The following is a 22,379-nucleotide window of genomic DNA, read 5'->3' as shown; positions in this document are numbered from 1 at the left end:
CTTCTGTCAGTTCTAAATGTGACTATCTTCTTTCCTGTTTGTCGTTCGACCTCAGCTTTAAAAATCTTAAACTTTTCCAAAGTTTCAGACTTGTTGGTCAAAAAGAAAACCTAACTCATTCTACTAAAATCATCAGTAAAAAGAAGAAAATATCTGTTACTACCAAGTGATGTAGTAGGCATGGGCCCACATAAATCTGTGTGCACTAGTTGAAGTAAACTGGAAGCTCTCCAAGCATCTTCTGGAAATGGGCCTCTAGCATGTTTACCCATCACACAACCTTCACACATCGGTAGATTCTTGATCGTGGGCATTCCACTCACCATCTCTTTGTCACTAAGAGTCTTTAAACCTGCATCGTGAAGATGCCCATATCTCAAATGCCACAATGTGGATTCATCCACATCTACTGTGATCATAGCATGCTCTTGTGATCCCACATGCATCGGAAATGTATTGTTGGCCGTCATTGGTACCGTGCTCACTGTTTTCCCGGTTGATTTTTGAGTAATAGAACAACAATCATTATCAAATAACAAGGCATACCCGGTTTTCATGAGTTGACCTACGCTTAGAAGGTTATAACCCAGATCTGGTGCATATTGAACTCCATCTAAAACTTTGCTTTGATCACGAGTAACTGGTATCTTCACGGATCCCTTACCTTCCACTTGAATGCCTTTGCCATTCCCCATCTTTACCTTCACTTTCTTGGAACCGTCAAGATCAGTGAACATCCACTTCTGTCCTGTCATGTGGTTCGAACACCCACTATCCACAAACCATGTGGAAGGTTGTACCTCACCAACATGAGCCATGAAGAACCTTCCATCTTCATCGTCAACATCTTCTTGCCCAACAGCCGCCTGTCCTTGTGGCTCTGCCCAACAATCAGCTCTTATGTGCCCTATTCTTCCACAATTATAACATTGGATATTACCTCTACCTCGGCCACCATATCTACTACGGCCTCGTCCCCTTGCCCGATTTCCAAATCGGCCTCTACCACGAGTAGATCCTTCCTCTTCCCTGGCCTGGAAAACTTGATCTTCCTCGGGTGTCTCAACATTTCTGTTAACTCTGCCTTCATGGGATTGTAAGGATCCCATCAGTTGATCAAATGTCATTTTTGACAGATCTTTTGCCTCTTCTATTACTGTCACTACATGATCCCATTTCACCGGTAATCTTCTCAACACTTTTTCAATGACCTTCTGATCCGAGACTTCTTCACCATATGCTCTTTTGTTGTTCACAATCTTCATAACATGAGATAGAAAATCTGCAATTGACTCCTGATCTCGCATTTGCATTGTCTTGAACTCACGCCGCAGTCCTTGTAGTTTAACTTGCATAACCTTCGAGTCTCCTTGAAACTCGGTTTGGAGCAGCGTCCACGCGTGACGAGACGTGGTTGCTGCCGCGATTCGTGAAAACACCCCATCATGCACAGCCTGCTGAATAATTGTCATGGCTTTGGCATCTCTTTTCGCATTCTCCTTCAACCGATTTGCATCAGCATCTTTATCATCAAATCCCTTTTCAACGATCTCCCACAGATCTTGTGACCTGAGTATGGTCTTCACTCTGATGCTCCAAAACTCATACCCTTCGCCCTTGAACACAGGAACAGTTGCAATCGGATTACCACTACTAGCAGGTGTCGCCATGATAGAGTGTCTTCGTGAATCTTTAGAAACAAAAAGAAAAAAACTACTTAACGGGAGAGCCTAGCTCTGATAGCAGATGTTGGTTTATATCAGAGTTTACAAAGTAAATTTGAAGTAAAAAGAAAATATAATTATAGTAGAATACAAGAGAGAAAGTATAGAAAATAGCTGGTACTTTATTCATCTTCCGATGCATGCTTATATAGGCCATACATGGTACAATAGAGAATAGCATGGTACAACCAACATGCATTATCTACTCAATAGAAAATACTAAAAGAACATAAAAACCGGAAACAAACTTAGCATTTGACTAGCAACTGACTCCTATCTTCTAGACTGACTCTATCAATTCTTGACCCAGCTATCAAAGCCATTCAAACAGCTCATTTATTCCAACGGTCCATGAGAGTTTGAATTATTTTTAACAAATGTTACATTGATTGTGTAAACTTTCTCCGAAAGGCCTATGCCATGATGCACGGGGACGCCTGATTGGTCAGGGTACCCGTCCCGGGGACGTTTAGGGGACGGGGACGGCAAGGAAACGGCCCGGGGACGTTTTGACTTTAAGGGATGAAAACTGGAAGAGTTTGGGAATGTTTCAGTTGACTATGGGGATGTTTCTATCCCATTTAATATATATTATATATATATATATATCCTATATGTATATATACTGTGTGGGTGTGTAAGGTTAAAAAAAAGAAAGAAGAAAAAATTCTTTGGTTTTTCCGGCGGCTGGAACGAAGGTGAAGAAGAGACATCAATTGATTTATTTATTATTTATAATTTTATTATCATTGTTTAATCTAGCCCTTGAAGTTTCATGTTTTATTTAAAAGCAACCTTAAAGTTTAATGCTTTATATCAAAAACAACCTCAAAACAGTATCAGTATATATTGAAATTTAAAAGTTGTTCGATAACTAATTATCTTTTGAAGATGTAAGTATTTTTTGACTGTATACTATACATAATATATATCTATTTTGATTTTCTTTAACATATTATTATTTTTTATTGACGTATCTTTGTCGTACCCGTATCTTAATTTTTTTATTTTTGCCGTTTCCCATACCTGTATTGTCCTCGTACCCCTTCGTCATACCCGTCTCGGTGCTACCTAGGGCCGGTGAAACACACTACGATCATTTACATTGCTTTGATGCAACCACTCGTTGCATAATAGAGACGTACTCCATCCACAAACTTTGTTCCGAACACACATTAACAATATTGTAAAAGATGGCTAACTTCACGAAGACGACTTTGACTAATGATCCATAAAAAATAAGAAAAAAAAAATTATTAAAATCATTTTAGCTCCAATTAAAAATTTCTAAAATTGTTATTCAGTCCTATTTTGATCATCTTCCCAATGTTGTGTGTGACTTAGCTAGACAAGAGCTGTATATATATGATTTTTTCGGGAAGTGACATACTTGTTTTGCAAAATATTTTGACGCCAAAACAGAATGAAAAACCGGCCAAGTACATATAGAAGAACTGAAGTGTTCTGATTAATTGATATTTTATGATACATTACAAGCTAGGCTTACAAGTACCAAACTTAAATCCTTACCCACTATTTAGAACCGAAACACATAAACTACGCACAAGCATGACTTATTCTTCACAGTCTCATACAAGGTAATGTATAAACTAATTGAGTTCATGCGCAATGACAAGGTCGTTGCGTCATCTTTTATATATCGAAAACTTGTTCTACAAATATGCCCGTTTTTGAACAAAATTCCAATTAAGAGCACATATGAACTCCTTGTCACATTCAAGATCCTTCATAGTTTTAGGCAATAAGCACACTTTGACATCCATACTTCCGTCTCCTTCCCGGACAGGATACATAGCCACTCTCCCATCGGCTTTGTTAGCATGCCCACTTCTAACCGCTATTGCTTTTCCCAACCCAAAATCACACCCGTACGTATCAAACCTGGGCGAGCCCCCAATTTGTAGCATGTTTGAAAACATCAAGCTACTATTTTTAGGCACTACCGGGTTTTTAAACCATGAATCAACCCATTTTCTCACTGCTACATCGTCGTCGCTTGTTACCGCTTCATGTAACTTAAATGCTGCCCATCCGAGCCCATGTGCCATCAAATCCTCCACCGTTGTTGTTGCTTGTACTGTTTGAATTGGGGAACCAAAATAATCATCAGATAAAGGCGGATTCACCCTACGTCGGTTATTCACAGGAAGTGTACAAACTGTGTTACCATCTGCTGGTAGGCGTCGTACTCGAGTTACACACCTCCATAAAAGAGCGGACACTGCTTGTAAACTTGAGATCTTTTGAGAATTGCATTCGGTATTTGCTTTTTTCTTAAGCCTTGCTATCGAAGCAGATGAAAAATGGAAATATCTATCTTTAAGTACTTGTGGATGTTCGTAGCGTTCAATGAACTGATCATGATGTGTAAACGGAAGACTAACGATAGGATCGTATTCTTTATAAAGAGCTTGTCTTTTGAAAACCGGATAACGTGAGAGAACACAAGCACCTTGATTCTTAGATTTGAATATTTCACTCCAAGAAGTCATGAAATGCCAAAAAGATGTGCCATCAGCGATAACGTGGTTCATCGAGTTACCGATGAAGATCCCATCGTCTAGCTCGGTCACCTTAATGGACACCAAAGGCAATGTATGACCATCATGGTTGATAGCTCTATCAAGGTCAAAAAACGATTCAACAATCAATGGGACGTACGCAGGTTTAAGTACATCAGATATAGTAGCATTCGCCTTAGCATATATAAACTTGACCCCAGGGCTGTTTTCGGGGTCAATATATATAACATAGGAAGGCGGGTTATCTTGTTTTTGAGTCGCTAAACGGCCTGCAAGCGGGTAGAAATGGGTAAGTGTTGCGGAAAGAGAGTTTTTGAGGTAATCCAAAAATGCGGTTATGGAGAAGTTTTGGTCTTCAAGTGATGATGGTTTAGCGAAAAGCAGACCTACTTGGCTATAATTATTGTTAAGGTAGGCTAGTTCAAAGGGAGTGCAGTGAATAGGTTGTTTTTTTTCGGGTGAGAGATCATGAAGTGGTTTGACAAAGCATTCTGATACTTGTCTTAGAATTGGCGAATTCATGATTAATAATATGCAGGGGGTGTTTATAGAACAAATGCGTGGTTTTAATTGATGAACTTTGAATCGAATGAATACATATTAGCACGGCATTAAGTTTTCATAATACTAATTACTAATATTTGGTGTATAAACATGATAACAAAATTCTCAAATAATATATCATCTTTATTTATAATCTATATCTATATCTATATTATATTATAAAGTATTTGAAATGTGAATTCTCTCAAACACATTGGAGTTTCGTGCATCACGTGAACTCACAAAGAAAGTTTTAAATTATTTAATTCCCAATATAAAATGATCAATTATAGATGAACTAGATTATTGTCCCGCGTAATACGCGAGATAACATATTTAATTAGTGACAAGTTATCGTTTCACAATATCATACATTGACAACCATATATAAAAGATGTTGAAAATAGATTAATTAGTATCATGGTGCCAAAGTTGTAAATTAATTAGTATCTTGTTGTTAATGTATGTTTTTATATAGAAAAAAAAAACATAAAATTTTATGATTTTATGTTTCTATAAACAATTAGTAACACTTCAAATTATTGTGTCAAGTGATAGTTTGAAATTCAATATAAACAGATTTGTTTAGCGGAATATAAATAAGAGCTCTATATGGATTTGACTTCTCTTTAATTAGTGTAACTATATTAGTCATTTTTTACAATTTTCACGTAGTTTAATGTTTATATAAATATACATATAAAGAAAATTTAACAAAACAAAAGTAGTTAGCATTTGAACCACGCATGTCTGAGATGAAACCCAGTATTATTGAAAACCCTCTTAATTATCCATTCATACAAACTTCGAAAGTGTGATTTATACCCTGATGGATTTCCTTAAGGTTTAAGACCTTACCAGTAGCTCACCTTTTGAAAGTTTACTTTTTGTGTTTATAGTTAACCTTTTGAAATTAATTTCACATCAATATATTGAGGTTTTGAAATATGTACTTATAGTTAAATTTTTAGAAATTTTCAAAATAGTTTTTTAAACTCATGGTTGAATTTTATTATTAATATTAATAATATTTGAAACAAATATTGGATTTATGTAACAAATTTAAAAACTAAAATATTTAGGAAATTAAAATCTTAAACTTTTAATATTTACTTTAATTAACATAACTTATGTAAAAGCAAATTATAATACAATAATTAAGATTTGAAAGTTCATAATATAATCTTATAAGAGACCCTAAATTTCAACTTCTAGATTTATTAGGAAAAACATATAATGAATAACTTATTAAAAAGCGTCAAGTAATAAGTTTTTCAATTTGATAGGATCAACAACATAAGCAAATGTTAATTAAATAAAATAAAATATTTCAGTTGGTTAATAATTATTTAAGAAAATCGTATTTTAGTATATATAAAAGTAAAATTATATTTTTTGTATATTACGCGAGACAATATAAATACGCAAAATAAACACAATAAGTTTTAAGAATAAGATAATTATTATTTCTAGATAAAACATGTTAAAATACAATTGTATTGTTATGTAAAGTTCTATTTGCATCAAAAATGGCTTTTTTAATTTTTTCTCTTGTAATATTTTGTCAATATATAAAAGGTAATTGTTCTTGCATTGAAATTTAAATATGCGTACGAAATTAAACTAAGTTAATAAAAAATTTAAGGCATGTAATGAAAAATTCAAACTCATTATGTGTTTATAATTAAATACCATGTATTCAATCTCTCTATGTAACTAAGAGATGATAGTTTCATAGGTGACATTTTTAGTTTTTTTTTATCACATTAGATTTTTAAAGAGGTGTCATATTTTCCATTTAAATTGTTATATCTATGTTGCCATGTACAATCTTTATCATCAATTTTGATCATAATCATTAATCATAATCCTAATCATTAATATTTAATTTTCCATTTTATATATAAGTACAAAGATTATATATATATTATACTACTTTTTTTTAATTAATTCAATGATAATTATCTTTTATCAAATAAGATTATTTATTATATTATGTTTATTTTTTGAAAAGTATTTATTATATTATATTTAATAATTATATACCATGAGAAAGACTTTTATGATTTAAATATTTATATTTCATTAGTCTTGCTTTTATACTTAGCGTATATAATATATTCATAAATTATAATTTTATTTTTTTTATCAGTCGTAATCTGATAGTTTTTTATATTACCATAACTATGAATAATATTGTTAGTATCTATTATTGTTTTTATATTTTTGTTCTCAATTATCCCGCACAGTATACGAGTTTAATCTAGTATATATAGTGAATGACATGCTTTTTCTTTTATTAATAAATTAATAGTTATCTATATTATTAGTTAAATAATAGTCGGATAATCTAAAAGACCTTTAATGTATATAATATAATTGTAAACGATTTGATAACTTAATAATACGGTTACAATATAAACTCATACATGCATGAGTATATATATTAGTTCATTATGTTTACACATTACACTAATCGATAGATTTATGGCTTCCTAGGTATATACATACTTTATTAAATATACAAAATTTAATTATTTCAAATACAAGGACTAATATTGTGTTTTCTTAATATTAGTGATTAAATATTAATGGTGGAAACTGTAAATTAGTGATAGAAAACAAAAAAGTGTAAATTATCCAAAGTAGATGGACTAATGTTGTGTTTACTTAATATTAAATTTGGTAATGGTATTATTATTTAGATCTAAAGGTTGTAATTAAAAGTTTGAATTCATCTAACGGTTCTTATTTCTCCATAAAAGAATTTAGGACCTTGTTATATATATAGGTATATATGCAACCAGACTTTTATATACTTCATAAATTAATAACCTCGATAAAATTTATAACTTATTGAGTCTAAATTTGATATCAGACAAAATTAAACCCCAATAAATAAAATAATAACTTTTTTAAAATCCCGATATATATATATATTGGTTGTAACGAAACTACAAATTAATAATTATTAAAACTTGCAACTATTAAGATTTTATAGAAAGAAAAAAAATTCTACGATCACTTGTTATTTTTTTTTAACTTCAATCTAAATTTAGTTTATATTTATAATTTTTTGTTAAACATAAAAGTTGGTGAATTATCTTCTCGTATTTTTTAACCAAGTTTAATGTATATGGAGAAAAAATGTCTTTTAAAACTTGTTTTTTAAATTTATTTTTCAAAAATTTATAGGTCATACATAAATAGTTTTTAAATTAATAATGTAATTTTTTAATTTATTGATATAAACAATATTTAGATGTTTTATATGTATCCACATATGTTCTTATAAAAACAAAATGATTTCAAATATACCACCTCTTAATATTTTTAGAATATTTAAAAGTGATATTCATATTTGTACACAAACCTCTTTAAAAAAATAGACATGCCTTACAATCACGATTTTACTTTCTCACTCAAATTAAACTATAGATATCTAAGATCTTACATATGCAATAAAAGTATAATAGACTAAACACATATCTATATCCCTTTATAAAAGAAACTGACATACACTCTTTAAACTTTCATGAACCTGATATGTCTAATTTACCATTCAACTCAATAAATTCCTACTTTCATTCTATACACTGTGACTAAAATACATTTACAAAAGTTTCAGACTCTATCTCTCCATCACACACAAACACATAGTAAAAACCTAACTCATAATTCGTCCCCCCTTGTTTCACATCCCGCCTCTAACATTGTCTATTTTTGCCGCTGCAACGTGCGGGTACTTATTTAGTTATATTAATTAAGAGTAAAATATAAATTTAAATAATCGGTCGACTTTTGAAATTATATAGGAAAACTGTTCCAATCGCACAAAATATTTTACATATAAAATTCTGTTTCGAATGAGCTTTATAGCGCGAACCTGGTTAAAACTACGTGTGCTATGTTGATCCATCAACAAACGAGGATTTGAATGCTGAAAATATCTGATATTATAGAGAACCGACTGGGAAAAGTCATGTGTCGTTCTCACTCACTCAGTTACACAAGTGGAGCGAATATCTCCCCATTTGTTTAATTTGCATCACACCGTGTAATCTTTTGTATAAGCTAGTTTCTCGCTAACATTTTATTTGTTTAATTGATATTTAATGTCGTTGGGGAAAAAAATAGCATATCTTAGACCTATCGTGACATGAATCTTAAAGCGAAATTCATTTTTCAAAATTTATTAAATACAAAAATATTTAAAAAAATAATAACTAAATATTAGGTATGAAGCAGCTATATCGTGCAAAGGTTAAGTACCATTTAAGTAATTTAGAAACGCGAAAATACATTTTTACCGCTTACAAGAAAGTCACGTGGAGGGGTTTTAACGGTCATTAAACGACGTTTGGTTTCAGTATGGCCCGAGTGGAGTTTTAGAAACGTTAGGTATGATCTGCCTAATATATCAAAAGGAAAGGTATCAAACCAAAAATATCGCGCAAACATTAGGTACTACTCCCTCCGTCCCATTAATAGTGTCCACTTTCTAATTTTTAAAGTCTTTTCTTTACAACTTTGACGAAAACTATTTTTATTTGTATTGCGTAATACTTGTTGAAAGTTATATGAATAGATAGAGGTTTAGATGTGTGTTTTAATTGGTATAACTTTCCCAGGTATTATATAATACAATAAAAAAATACTTAAGGTCAAACTTACAAAAAATAGACTTTAAATATTCAAAATTGGACACAATTAATGGGACGGAGGGAGTATTTAAGTAATTAACTTTTTATTATATCCAGTAATCTAACAATAGAAATAAAAAGAATGAATCCTTAATATATAGTTAGTTTTACATTTTACGAAATGATCACTTGATCTGTAGCTTTCAAAAAAGATTTGAAGGGGTTATTTAAAGGGTTAATTACTAAAATAAACATGTAATGGAGGACATTTTATAAATTAGACTCCTTTTTCAAAACCTACCAATTTAGATACTATACCCGTGTTTCAGATTATAAAGTCTACGGATTCCACATAGCCAATAAGAACCCACCATCTGTCCTAGCTATGTCGCCTACATGCAACAATAGTTCATCCCTGACATCCAATCTCTTTTCTTTTCTCATTCACCCCAAACACAACACAGTGATGAAAAAAGGAACCTGTTTTGAATATTTCCAATGGAAAAAAACAACTGAATCTATACTTTCTTTTTCTCTTTCATCCATCAATGAACACCATTTGTAATAAACAATGACAATCTCATTTTTGAACTTTCCATCCAAAATCTAGATTACATATTGCCTCGATTTATTAATAGGTGTGGAAAAGATGGTGATGAAAAAGATTACATAATCTAAAAGATTTAGCTATTGAACGGAAGGTAGAAGAGGATGTAGATGGAAAGTTTTGAAATGGAGTTGTAGAGGAGGTGTAATGAGTACTTTGGTTTTGTTTATAACAGTTTGCACCTAATCTTAAGCTATCAACTTTTCATAATCGATCATTCGATATAATCACTCTTTCGAGACGCAATAAAATGATAATTGCGAGTTCAAAGACACACGAAATGACGAAACAATATAACGAGTTCCACGTTACACCATAAGCTGTATATTATTTCCCAAATTAAATTACATTGATCAATAGGTAGCATCAACACAATTAATAAAGGGACTGTAAAAGTATCAACCTTTATCTTTAGTTTAAGTTGGTGGGTGTTCATCGTCATAAACCATCAAGGATTTTTTTTGTCCAACCAAGATACCACCTCTCTTCTTATGTTATCATTATGGAAAATGATTTTGTTGTTGCCGTCGTTGTTTTTAAATTGATTGTAAAAGAATGGTTAAATTGTTATTAGAGTTCATTCCTGGAAAAAATCAAAGAGAGAAAAAATAGGTGGCTGTTAGGATATAACAGATGTAGGTGGGGTGGGAAATAGGCCAGTGGTGGCTTCTGATTGGTTAAAGAGAGTCATGGGTTTTATACATATGAAACACGGTGTAATGTTTAAATTTACTCGTATAAGTTTTCAAAAGTGGGTTTATTTTGTAAAATAGACTTCAATTTTTGTTTATTATAATAATAATTTTCCCTTATTTAAATACTTATAGGTAGATTGATAGACAATTTGGATTATTATACCATTACAATAAGATTTCATATCTTAGATACGTGACTTTATTAAAACAAATATATCATAGTTTATTCTAAAAAATAAAGAAAAATATTTACAAATCTTTTAGATACGTTATCAAGACTTATATCATATACTTTTTTAAAAAACAAGATAAAATCCTCCTTAGTTAATGAGATAAACTACCCATATGTTACGGCGGTGAGATGGTGGGGTGATAGGTCATAGAGTATGATAAGTCATAGAGTGTGAAGCCAAATGCCTTAGCCGTATGGGCTACGCCCTTGGATTTAAAAATTCATCGAAAATATATCAAATGACATCTCTAATGAAAGAGCAAGAAATTTTAAGAACACCTATATAATTTTTATTATTTATCGATGTACGGTTTTTGAGATAAAAGATTTTGAATGGATTTGAGGAATAAAATAATTTATGGAGGAGAGTACAAAAAAAATGAGTGATTGAGATTTGAGAAGAGATAAAAAAAAATGAGTGGTTGCGATTTATTCTAATAGTATTATGAATAAGTGACAGGGTAATTTCGAGTTTTCAATTACTTAAAGTTGAAAAAATGGAACAAACAAATGTTTTATAATGTAGTAAAGATTATTATTTTAATATTCTTATTATATCATATATATATATATATTCTTTTAAATAAGATAAATAATTTTAAAGTTAAATATTATCTAATATATAGTTAATAGGTAAATGTTCATTTGAATAATCCTTAATTTTTCATGAAACCCAAGGACTAATGGCTAAGATTGAAACTTATGCCTTAATTAAAAAAAAAGGATAATGACCTGTGGATGTAGTGAACTATGACAAAATGTCTATGTTATATATTGATCTAATCGGGGGTCTATGTTATGTAACGAACTTACCAAAACTGTCTAAGTGATGCATGTTACCGGGTATCACTTAAACATTTTGTCATAGTTCACTACATCCTGTGGTTTTCTCCTCCTTGGACGGTGACCACCACCACTACAATCCGGATCTTCATCTCAAACCACTAACAACAAGAAGTGGAAGATGATGTTTTAGATATTATTAGAGTGATATTTTATGTAGTTTATGTTTTTTATAAAAAAAATAAATAAACAAACCATTTTTATCCATGATTTGTAGTTTTTTTCTCTTATTTTTGCTTTTTATATAATAAGAAGTTGTATCTTTGGTTGTTGTTTAAAATTTTTATAAAGGATAAAGATCCTCTAAAGTTGTGTTAAACTTTATAGGTAAAGTTGAACACATCTTGACCTTTGGATTAAAATTAAAGGTTAAGATTCAAATATAACTTTTGAATCTTAGCCGTTAATTTTAATCCAAAGGTCAAAATGCCAACTTTACCAATAAAGTTGGGTTTTAACTTTAGAGCATCTTAATCCTTTTTATAATGAGTTTTGCCTACAAAGTGTTTGATGGAATGTCTAAACCAAAATGTATATATTAAATAAAATTTGATTATATACGTATTTACTGATTGTACAACCAATCATACTTGATTGTACATAGATCTATTCTAAAATTTGAATTTGCTGAATTTGTGTTTTGCAACTTTGTTTGTGCAATCAAATTTAATTATGTATTGAGTATTTAGTTACCTGTGTGTTTGTGACTATACGTCTATAATCAAATTTGATTATGTGTTGATATTTTAGTGATTTCTATTTTTGCAACTTTATATCTAGAATCAAATTTGACTATGTATAGAGATTTTAGAGATTTTGATTTTGTAACTTTGTTTGTACAATCAAATTTGATTTTGTATTGAGTTTATTACTACCTGTGTGTTTGTTACTCTATGCTTATAATTAAATTTGATTATGTGTTGATATTTTTAGTGATTTCAGTTTTTACAACTTTATGTATAGAATCAAAGTTGATTATGTATATAAAATTTAGACAAAATAAATGAGTTCCATATCAAAAAACCTATTCAAAATAAATTTTGATTTTATGCATATGGTGTCAAACTTATACTTGATTTTGTGAACACATTGAGACAAAACAAATGAGTTTCATACAAAGAAACTTATTCAACGTCAAAAATGATTTTAGGCATACAGTGTAAAAAGCTATACAAAATCAAATTTGATTTTATACATACAGTTAAACAAAACAAATGAGTTCCATAGAAAAAAACCTAAACAAGATCGAAATTGATTTTACGCATACGGTTTCAACAACCTATACAAAATTAAATTTGACTTTTTGTAGACATTGAGACAAAACAAATGAGTTCCATATCACTAAACCCATTCAAAATCAAAATTAATTTTACGCATACAGTGTGAAAAAGCTATACAAAATCAAATTTGATTTTATGCATACAATTAGACAAAACAAATTTAGTCCATAGCAAGAAACTTACACAAAATCAAAGTTGATTTTACGCATACGGTTTTAAAAACCTATCCAAAATCAAATTCGATCTTGTGCACACTTTGAGAAAAAACAAATGAGTTCCATATCACTAACCTATTCAAAATCAAAATTGATTTTACGCATACACTGTAAAAAGCTATACAAAATCAAATTTGATTATATGCATACATTTAAACAAAACAAATTTAACTCATACCAAAAAACCTACACAAAATCAAAATTGATTTTATGCATATAGTATCAAAAACCTATACAAAATCAAATTTGAGTTCCATCCGCTCCGAAATGGGTGACCTGTTTAGGGTTTTAGAATGCGTCCCTCCCCCTCCGAATCAAATTTAATTTTCCACGTTGTCACACCTCGACTAAGGCGGAAAACTCGGGATGCGACGCATAGTACACGCGCATGGATATTACATAGAGTAGCTACATGAATACTTAAATAACACACATTTCATAGATCTCAAACATAAATATCCAACATAGAGTCAAGATTCAAATAAAACATAGATAAACTCCCACGCAAGGTGTTTTGGTCAAAAATTACCTAAGATAATCTACGTTGAAAACTTAAATTAATTATGTAACAAAACTTTCGTTTGTGAGGTTGTGTGCTTAAAGATCTTAAAAGGTCAGTATACTGAGGTGTCAAAATAATTTCGAAAATGTAACGTATTTGCTAGATATTGAATAATCATGTAAAATAATGCTTAAAAGAATGTTTTTATCAAGATAGGACTGTAAAAGTAAAGATCTACTTGTAAAATCAAATAAATGAACATTTAAAGTGCCAAAATCTTGAATAAAAAACGTTAAAACGTAATAATACTTAAGAATTCGTTAAGAAACAATAAAAAAGCATAAAATATGATTAATCAAAATACTTGAACGTAGATAAAAAGATTACTTTGTAAAAGTTGATCAGAAGTACGCAAAATGGTAAGATATTAGCGATAACCGTAAGTAAAACGTTATATAAAATAGAAATAAAGTAAAATGCATAAAAAGAGTTAGAACACCATGATTTGTGGACGAGGAAAAGCCCTTAATCCTTTTGGATTGCCGGCATAAAAATCCCGGGAGGAAGCAATCGTCCCTGCCTTTGTTCTCTTATTAATTATGTTTAAAATGATTACAATGATGAAGCAGGTTGATCAATTTTTGTAAGTGTGAAAAATAAAAGTAACGAAAGCTGTGTGTGTTTACAAGTGTTTATGAGTAGAAGTGATAATGAGAAAAATTGATTGCCTATGATCGATCAGCCCCTTCGTTTATATAGAGCCAGGAGCTAACTAACTATCCGAAAAATCTGGGATCTTGGAACTGACTATCCTGAAAATCTGGGATCCTGAGCAGATTCTTCTTTTTGACTGTAAATGGACGTTGTGGAGTCATTTCTACACGTTTTCAACCATAAATTCCGACTTTGGGGGCAAGTCTTCTGTTTTACCTGTTCCTGTACTACTAAGTCAAAGTAATAACGGTCAGATATCTTAAAGTCCCAAGATCTTGGACCACGAAGATCTTGGAACCTCAAGATCTTGGAGGTGAAAATCTAAGGCATAACAATTGTCCCTAAAATTCTGGCTCGTGTTTATCTTTTTAAACAGAGTTAGAATTTTCCAGAAAACATCTTTAACAATGTCTAAATGAAAGTTCAAAATGATAATCAAAAGTATAAGGTACAGAAGTGATTATGCATGGAAGATTGTTTCCCAATTCGCTATTGGTGTTCCTTTTTTGTCTTGACGATCGTTTAGGAGGTCATTATTGGCTTTTAGCTATCAATATCCATAAGTTCATTGAGATTATCTGCAAACCCTACATTAAAGTAATATATATGTATATATCCTGCATCCAGGATTACAACGAGGGAGCCAAAACTAAGAGGGGAGACTCTTAATTTCAACGAATCATTGCATTTGGGATGTTGGTATCCAAGATCTGGAGGGTGTCCTAGTCCTTGAATATTAATGGGTGGCGGTTAGCCAATTCGTGTGAATGAGTATTAGGTGGCGTGGTTAGCCAATTCGGGAGATCGATGATAACATCAAGATTCGGTAGAATTAATTTCACGACCTTGGAATTTAACCCTTCAACCATGAAATTAACAACGTGCGACTAGGGGCAAATTGAGATCGATGGTCACATCGACAACCAACAGATTAATTTCTAAACCTTGGAATTTAACCCTTCAGCTAGAAATTAATAACGTGTGACCGAGGCGATAAGGTGAAAACCTTAGACAAAAGTTGGCGTGAAAGCCAAAAGGTGAAGACCTTGTTCCATGATGCTATGCTTGCTTTTGTTGGTAGTGATCACTCTTCAAGTTTAACCTACAAAACTAGACTTCAATAAAGACAAACTAACGTTAGCCTGTTTGCTAACGCCACTCCGACGCTCAAGTTAGTTTTGTGATAGAAACAAACGAAATTCTATAAAATTGAAATAGATTGAAATAATAGGCATATTATCCTTATTTGAGTATAAAGTTCCGACATAGATATGATTGCCTAAATATAAGATCCGAGATCCTAAGGGTCATGGATTGTCCCCCAGTATCTTGAGGTTCAAAATCATGAAGTAAAAGATTAAAAATTTTCAGAAGTGTCTTTTTTTTTAATACTAAACATAATAATATATTTTTAATAGCTAAGGAAATTTCAAAATAGAAATTAATCATGTATCCAAAAATGTTTGAAATTGATATTTCAAGTCGATTGAAATCATATAATCAATTCCTCATATTAAGTTTTGCTTAAAAACATCTAATAAATCAAGGTATTATGTCCCCCTGTGAAAATTTTAGTATATCCTCTAATCTTGTTCCTTTTAACTATCTACTTCAACTTGTAAAATTTATTTTATGTCGAAAATCATTACTAAAATTATTCACAAGTCATCCTATTGATGATTTCTAGTTGCTAAGTATTTTATAAAATATTAGCCTTTATATACGTAGCATGCATTTCGAATATTGCCTATATTTTGTAGAGAATATAAGTAATAATAAAGTAATATCTTTAAGAAGGGAATACCTTGTTTCCGCATATGATAAGTTCTTACTTGGCATTTGATGTTATTCACGTAGAGAGCACGTCTCATTTCTATTCAGGATCTCATTTAGGTATCCTTTGCTTACGAGAATGCTTACGTCTTTCCTCAAAGCAAGACTATCTTTAGTCATGTGGCTGAAATCCTTGTGAAAAGCGCACCAATCAAGTTTTCCACTCTGTTTAGGATTTTTATTTTTCGCCTTTGGCCATCTCACTTTGTTCCCAAGTTCATACATTGCAAAATTTAGACCTGAAATGTCAACAGAAAAATGATAGTCATTTATGTCAGGATATTCCTCATTATCCTTATCTTTATCCACGCCATCGACTCTGTCGTTGTCAGATCTTAAATAGGGTTTAGCCCTAAAAGATTTAGAAGACGAGGTTTTCAATTTTCGGTTGGGATGATCATAAGCGGATTGCAACTTTATCCTCATCCTATCCTCATCATCTACATATCTTGAACCTCAGATCCTTGCCTCCAACAAGCTCCTACATGGATTTTCTGAAAGATCATTTTATAGAGCGGAGAATCACTACGCAAACCCATATGGAAAGCGTGTACCGCCGAAGTGATCTCAAGATCTAGGATAGGAAAAGTCTTTTGGAGAAACCTGTTAAGATAACTTCCAAGAGATTCATTAGAACCTTGGGTGATCTTATAAAGGTTTTTAATTACATACCTATAAAAATGATTGTAAAACAAGTCAATCATATGAGAGAATGAAGTAATTGAGTAGGGAGAAAAACTTAGCAGCCATTCCAAAGCGGAACTCGTAAGAGTAGATTCGAAACCTTTGCAAAGGTATCCTTCCTTCAAATGCACAACAACAGGAAATTTTTCCATCTTTTCTCTAAATTGGGCAACATGCTCTTTTGGACCTTTAGTACCATCATATAGCTTCAAGTTGAGCAAATGGAAACATTTGGGGATCTCCATATCACATATTGGAGGAGCAAATCTTGAAATATAGCTTCTTGGTGGAACTTCTTCAGTTGTGATTCCATGATCCTGCATATTGTTAGTGTCTAGAAAGTAATAAGGGTTAAATATATTATGACCTGGGTTCTGGTATGAAGATGCCAGAGTAATGTCAAAATCCTTAGCGTCAATATCTTGAGCTTTAAGATCTTGAACTCTAAGATCCTTAGCTTTAAGATCCGGAGCCTTAAGATCCTGAGTGATGTCCAGATCCCGATTTGTTAAGATCTTGAGGGCTCCAAATGGCTTTCTGGTCCTTTTTTGCATTTCCAGATGTCAATATCTTATACGAATCACCATCTTACTCTTGAGATGATTGGATATGAAGAGGAGGGTCATCTGTCCCTGAAATTGAAGATGATAAAAAGGAAGAAGATCTGGATTGACAAGTGTAAGTCCACCTAACAAGATGTACAAGAGATCAAGATATAACAAAATATAAGGTTAGACAATAATAATCACAAGTTATATCAAGAAACCCGACTGGCGAGTAAATCAAAACTAGACATGACTAGTTAGACTTACGATCCAGATAATGGATAAGAGTAATAAAATATAATTGCTTGAAACTATATAAATTACTAAGTATAATCAAGTATTATGGCAATGAGTCGAGATGTATTTTTCAATGTATTTTATTTATTGTTATAAACAAAATACAAGAGTTGTTGCAGAACAAAGATAATCACACTTGTGAAAGTATCTAAACAACCCCAGAAATACAAATGATCTATGCGACGAGGAATTACTCGTAAGAGTACTTAGAGTAATATCACACGTTGCAATTGCCAAAATTCCAAGCTGTATTGCAAGTGTGAGAAGTCTTATATTTATAGGCAAACATGTCATGATGACATGGCAATATGCCGTACTAAATATGGTTGGATGGATTTGTGGGACAAATCCATAACATGCTTGTTTAAGGTAAAGTATGTAAGTTTCTTTGATGTGACTTGACATACTTTATTCCCAACCTTTTGCTAAAACTTTCCCAATCCCAGGTTGATAGTAATTAACCGGGTAAAGGTAGTTAAAGCTGCAAAAAGACTTTCCTCGTAATCAGTGAAAAAGTGTTGTAAGTACTTTTTCACTGAGCCTCTTCAGATTCAACTTCAGGTAAGATCTTCTCTGAGCTCTGCTTCTGAGATGATCTTCTTCTTCAGTCTTCAGTCTTTGACTTTCGTCTGAACGTTTTCAGTGTTGGTTGATTCTGAATCTGAAGTGAAGCTTCAGTGAGCTTTATTCTGAATGACTTCAGAATCCTGAGCAAGCTTTCTTCACTGAGCCTCAACTATTTTGAACAAATTATACTTAGTCGATTTTCGACCTAACAAATTCCCCCTATTTGTTCTAAAATAGTTCATGTATTTTAGACTTCTATCTATACAAGTTTGTAAGTCTAAAAATAAAAGTTTTTGTTTAAGTTGTAAAAAAAAATATTTCTAAGGACATCTCATAGATCATGATGCCTTAAGAAAAATTTTCTAGATCGTTTTCTAACTTAAACTATTTCCTAATAATATAATGTAACTTGTAACTATATAGAAGATACTGAGATGATTGTTCAGTTACAAGTACAGAAATGAAATGAAAAATATTTACAAGTACAAGTATTTACAAAGAGATACAACTACTTCTTCGCAGGCCTTGAGCCGGAAGGTGCTTCAGTAGCCTTTCTCTTGGGGGAGCTGATCTTTCCAAACAATCTTTCCTCCATCTCAACCTTGGCCTTCATTTTTTCTTGGATCTTCAACATCTAGGCGCCATTCAGATGAGACTTCGGTTTTCCTTTCAGCGCATTGATCATCTCCTTATGCTCAGAGTACCCAAACTTATGCACCGATACTTGCTCATATTCTTCTTCAGCCCTACCTTCTCTTTTTACAGTCAGATTAAACAGCTTCAGACCATCTTCCTTCAGAATTTGCACATCCAGGATCTTTGCAGGATGACACCTGTGTTTCATGTAATAATCATACTGATCCTTCTCATGTTTATCCTTCACCTGAGCAACTTCTTTGGAAATGGGTATGAATGTAGAGAGGTCAACATCTCGAGCATTCTTTCTTGTTGACCTTGGGCCAGTAAGTTTGGGCTTCTGAGGTGGCCTGCAGATTTCTTTCTCAGCCTTCAGAACACTAGACATTATTTCCTTCTTTTTAATCTCCATCTCTTTCTTCCTATTCTTTATCAGATCTTCAATAGATATCTTGAAAGTGAGATGGTCCAGTTTTTGTTCTAAGGGAGAATACTTCATCCCATACTCATATTCGGCCATATCCACCAAGGCCTTCTGCATTCTTGAATCATGCTTGATCTTTTGATATCTTTCATTTGTAAGACCAAGAGCTGCAGCATCCACCAGATCAATGGTACCCATTGCCAAGTGTTGGGCCCTATCTCTTTCTTGAGTTTCTCTCCACATGATGAATTGATTGGAGACTTGTCTCTGAAGGGCTTCCAACTTCTTCTGATTAGCTTCTAAATCTGGCAATGGATAACCATGCTCATCTACATTCTCTCCAACCACAAATCCAGAGTCCTTGGTCCCCTTTTTCTTTGGCTCCTCAACCATCTTAGCTTTGCCTTTGTCTTTTCTTGCTTGTTCAGATGGTTGGGGTTCAGATTGTATCCTTGGTCGTTCCCCCTCAGATCCAGATGGCCTCTTGGTTGCTTCGATTAATTCTTGAGAGCTGGCCAGCAAACCAATTGGCACATCAATTCCCCCTTTGGGAATCTCCGCAGGCATCCTTGCATATAATTCAATTGCCTTCTGCATGCCCTGTAGAGGTTCCCAATTCTGCTGGGAAATACTATCAGAAATTCCCTTCGATATAGTTGCAAACTGAGCTCTTAATCTGAATGTAGAGTTCAGATTCAGCTTCTCATGCTCCAGGACTTCCTTCAGTAACTCCTTTTCTTCATCAGATAGAGCACCAGAGGGAGGAGGAGTAACAACTTCAGGAGTTTTCTTGAGCAGGGCTAGGATTTCATCCAATTGCTTTGACTGGTTCTGAACTTGTTGATCAAGAGTTGACACAGAATTCTTCATTTCAGTTACAGCTTTGTCAACCTTGTCATTTGTTGCTTTGGAGACTTCAGAAACCAGCATCTTGACCCTCTCTTCAACCTTTTCAGCCACCGACACTGAAATCTGAGAAATGAGATCTTCAGAAAATATGGATTTCAGTGTCGCAGAAACCTTGTCACCAACAGAGGCACCAAGAGACTCTTCATCAACACTCGGCTTCTTAACCAACTCACCTACTTCTTTTTCAAGTGCCAAGAAAGAGTTTTGTATCATTAATAGCAAGATGACACCAATTCGTGTAACTTCCCAACCACAAGCTCTCATTTACTGCTATTCTTGTAAATTTAGTACCCATAACATCCTGGGCATCCTTCAAATCTGCCAGAGACTTAGTGTTGGCAGCTAGAGATTTTGATAAGCCCTCAACCTGAATGAGAAGGTTTTGGACTGCAGTTTGTGATTTCTCTAGCTGAGCTTCCATGCTAAGAGGTGCAACAGTTGAAGTGGAAGCTGAAGCAACAAATGGAGTTGTTCTGATGCTTGCCAGAGATCTCTCCAAGATTCTTTCTGAGGGACCATCAGACTCGGTCTCAGAATCCAGTTCTTTCTCTTGCTCTCCTGGCAGATCATAAGTTCTCCTTGGTGGAACATCATGGATTTGAGGGTGAAGGAATTGAAGAGGTGGTTGAAAGATGGCAGATGTAACGTATGTCGGAGTTGTGCCTTGTGGAAATAGAGGGTGTTGATGAGAAATTGGTGGTGGTTGATAAGGTGGATCAAGATCGATGATATTTTGGTGTTGTTGTTGTTGTTGTTGTTGTTGTAAAAGAGATGGTGATGCAGGTTCTTCAACAGGAGTGAGGGTTGGCTCAGAATCTGAAAGATTCTCCCTCAACAAGTCTTCATCAAAAATAAAATCCTCGAGGTTTCCCTCAGGAAGCTCATCGTCATCCCAGATGTTTACATTCTGGTCAGATATGCTCTGGTCTTGATTCCCAGAATCCAAGCCAGCACCCAGTTCAGCAGCTGCTTCAGCAGGTGCATCGTTACTGGTCAGAGATGGGACTGCTTCAGACGATACCACTTGTGCCTCAGTAACTCTTGTGCTGGATCCAAGAGTTTCTTCATTGGCCGTAGACTTTGAAACCTCCATTTCTCTAGGTATCACCTGAAGCATTGCAGGGGACAGTTCAGGTTCGTCCTCAGACTCGGTCAGCTTGGAGAGGTCTTTGCAAAATTCCGTCTGAGACCTCTCCTGAAGGATATCAGAGTATCCTTCTCCTAGAATTGCCAAAAAACAAATGCTCAAAAATCTAGGGAAGACAATGTGAATGCTCCTCTTCCCCTTCAACTTAGTCAACAGCTGAGTAAACAGCATCTCAGCAAAATCCACCTTCATCCCGTGCCATAAATAATAGCCCATCAGCGATGAAGATGTGGCCAGACGGCTTTAAGTTGCCATCATCATCAACAATTTGATTGTGGCCAGTAACCAGCAAAACTTCCCTGAAGTTAACCCCTTTTTGTCTTTTTGTATAAGGGGTGTTGGGAGGCAAATAGTTCAGTCTAAGCGCCTCTCTGAAATCGTCAAGCGTCAATACGCACTTCACCATACCTTCCTTCATCGTGAAGGCTATTGACTTCTCATCCTTGGCAACTTCGGCCGTATACCAAAACTCCAGTAAATATCGATGATATAAACGCTCTGGGTCAGCAGTTAGAGCGTACGAAATGAGACAGCGTTGAAGAAACGCATTTAATCTGCCCAGAAGCCCTTCAGATTTGGCATTTAGGGCTGCCTTAAAATTATTCATGTTGAACCGAATGGTTTTAGATTCGAAATCTTTTGGCCATTGAGAGCTGGGCTTAATAGCAGATTTAGGTGGAGAGTATTCAAAAGCGATGAGTGTTTTGGGTTCTTTAACAGTTGACGAAGAAGCCATTTTAAAAGGAGATAGAATAAAAGAAAGAAAGGAGATGAAAATGTGTTAAGAGATTTTAGG

The 22,379-nt window shown here is 33.3% G+C and overlaps 1 protein-coding gene across 1 annotated transcript; it reads right to left on the bottom strand.

The window, feature by feature from the left end:
- Positions 1-3,397: 3,397 nt before the first annotated feature.
- Positions 3,398-4,789, bottom strand: LOC122610244 (protein ENHANCED PSEUDOMONAS SUSCEPTIBILITY 1-like). Its single transcript, XM_043783239.1, has one exon. The coding sequence runs from the start codon at positions 4,787-4,789 to the stop codon at positions 3,398-3,400; it is 1,392 nt and encodes a 463-aa protein (XP_043639174.1).
- Between the last annotated feature and the right edge of the window lie 17,590 nt (positions 4,790-22,379).

The sequence above is a fragment of the Erigeron canadensis genome, chromosome 8 (genome assembly GCF_010389155.1).
Source record: "Erigeron canadensis isolate Cc75 chromosome 8, C_canadensis_v1, whole genome shotgun sequence".
In the NCBI taxonomy this organism is placed as follows: domain Eukaryota; kingdom Viridiplantae; phylum Streptophyta; class Magnoliopsida; order Asterales; family Asteraceae; genus Erigeron; species Erigeron canadensis.
This window is presented reverse-complemented; position numbering and strand designations above follow the sequence as displayed.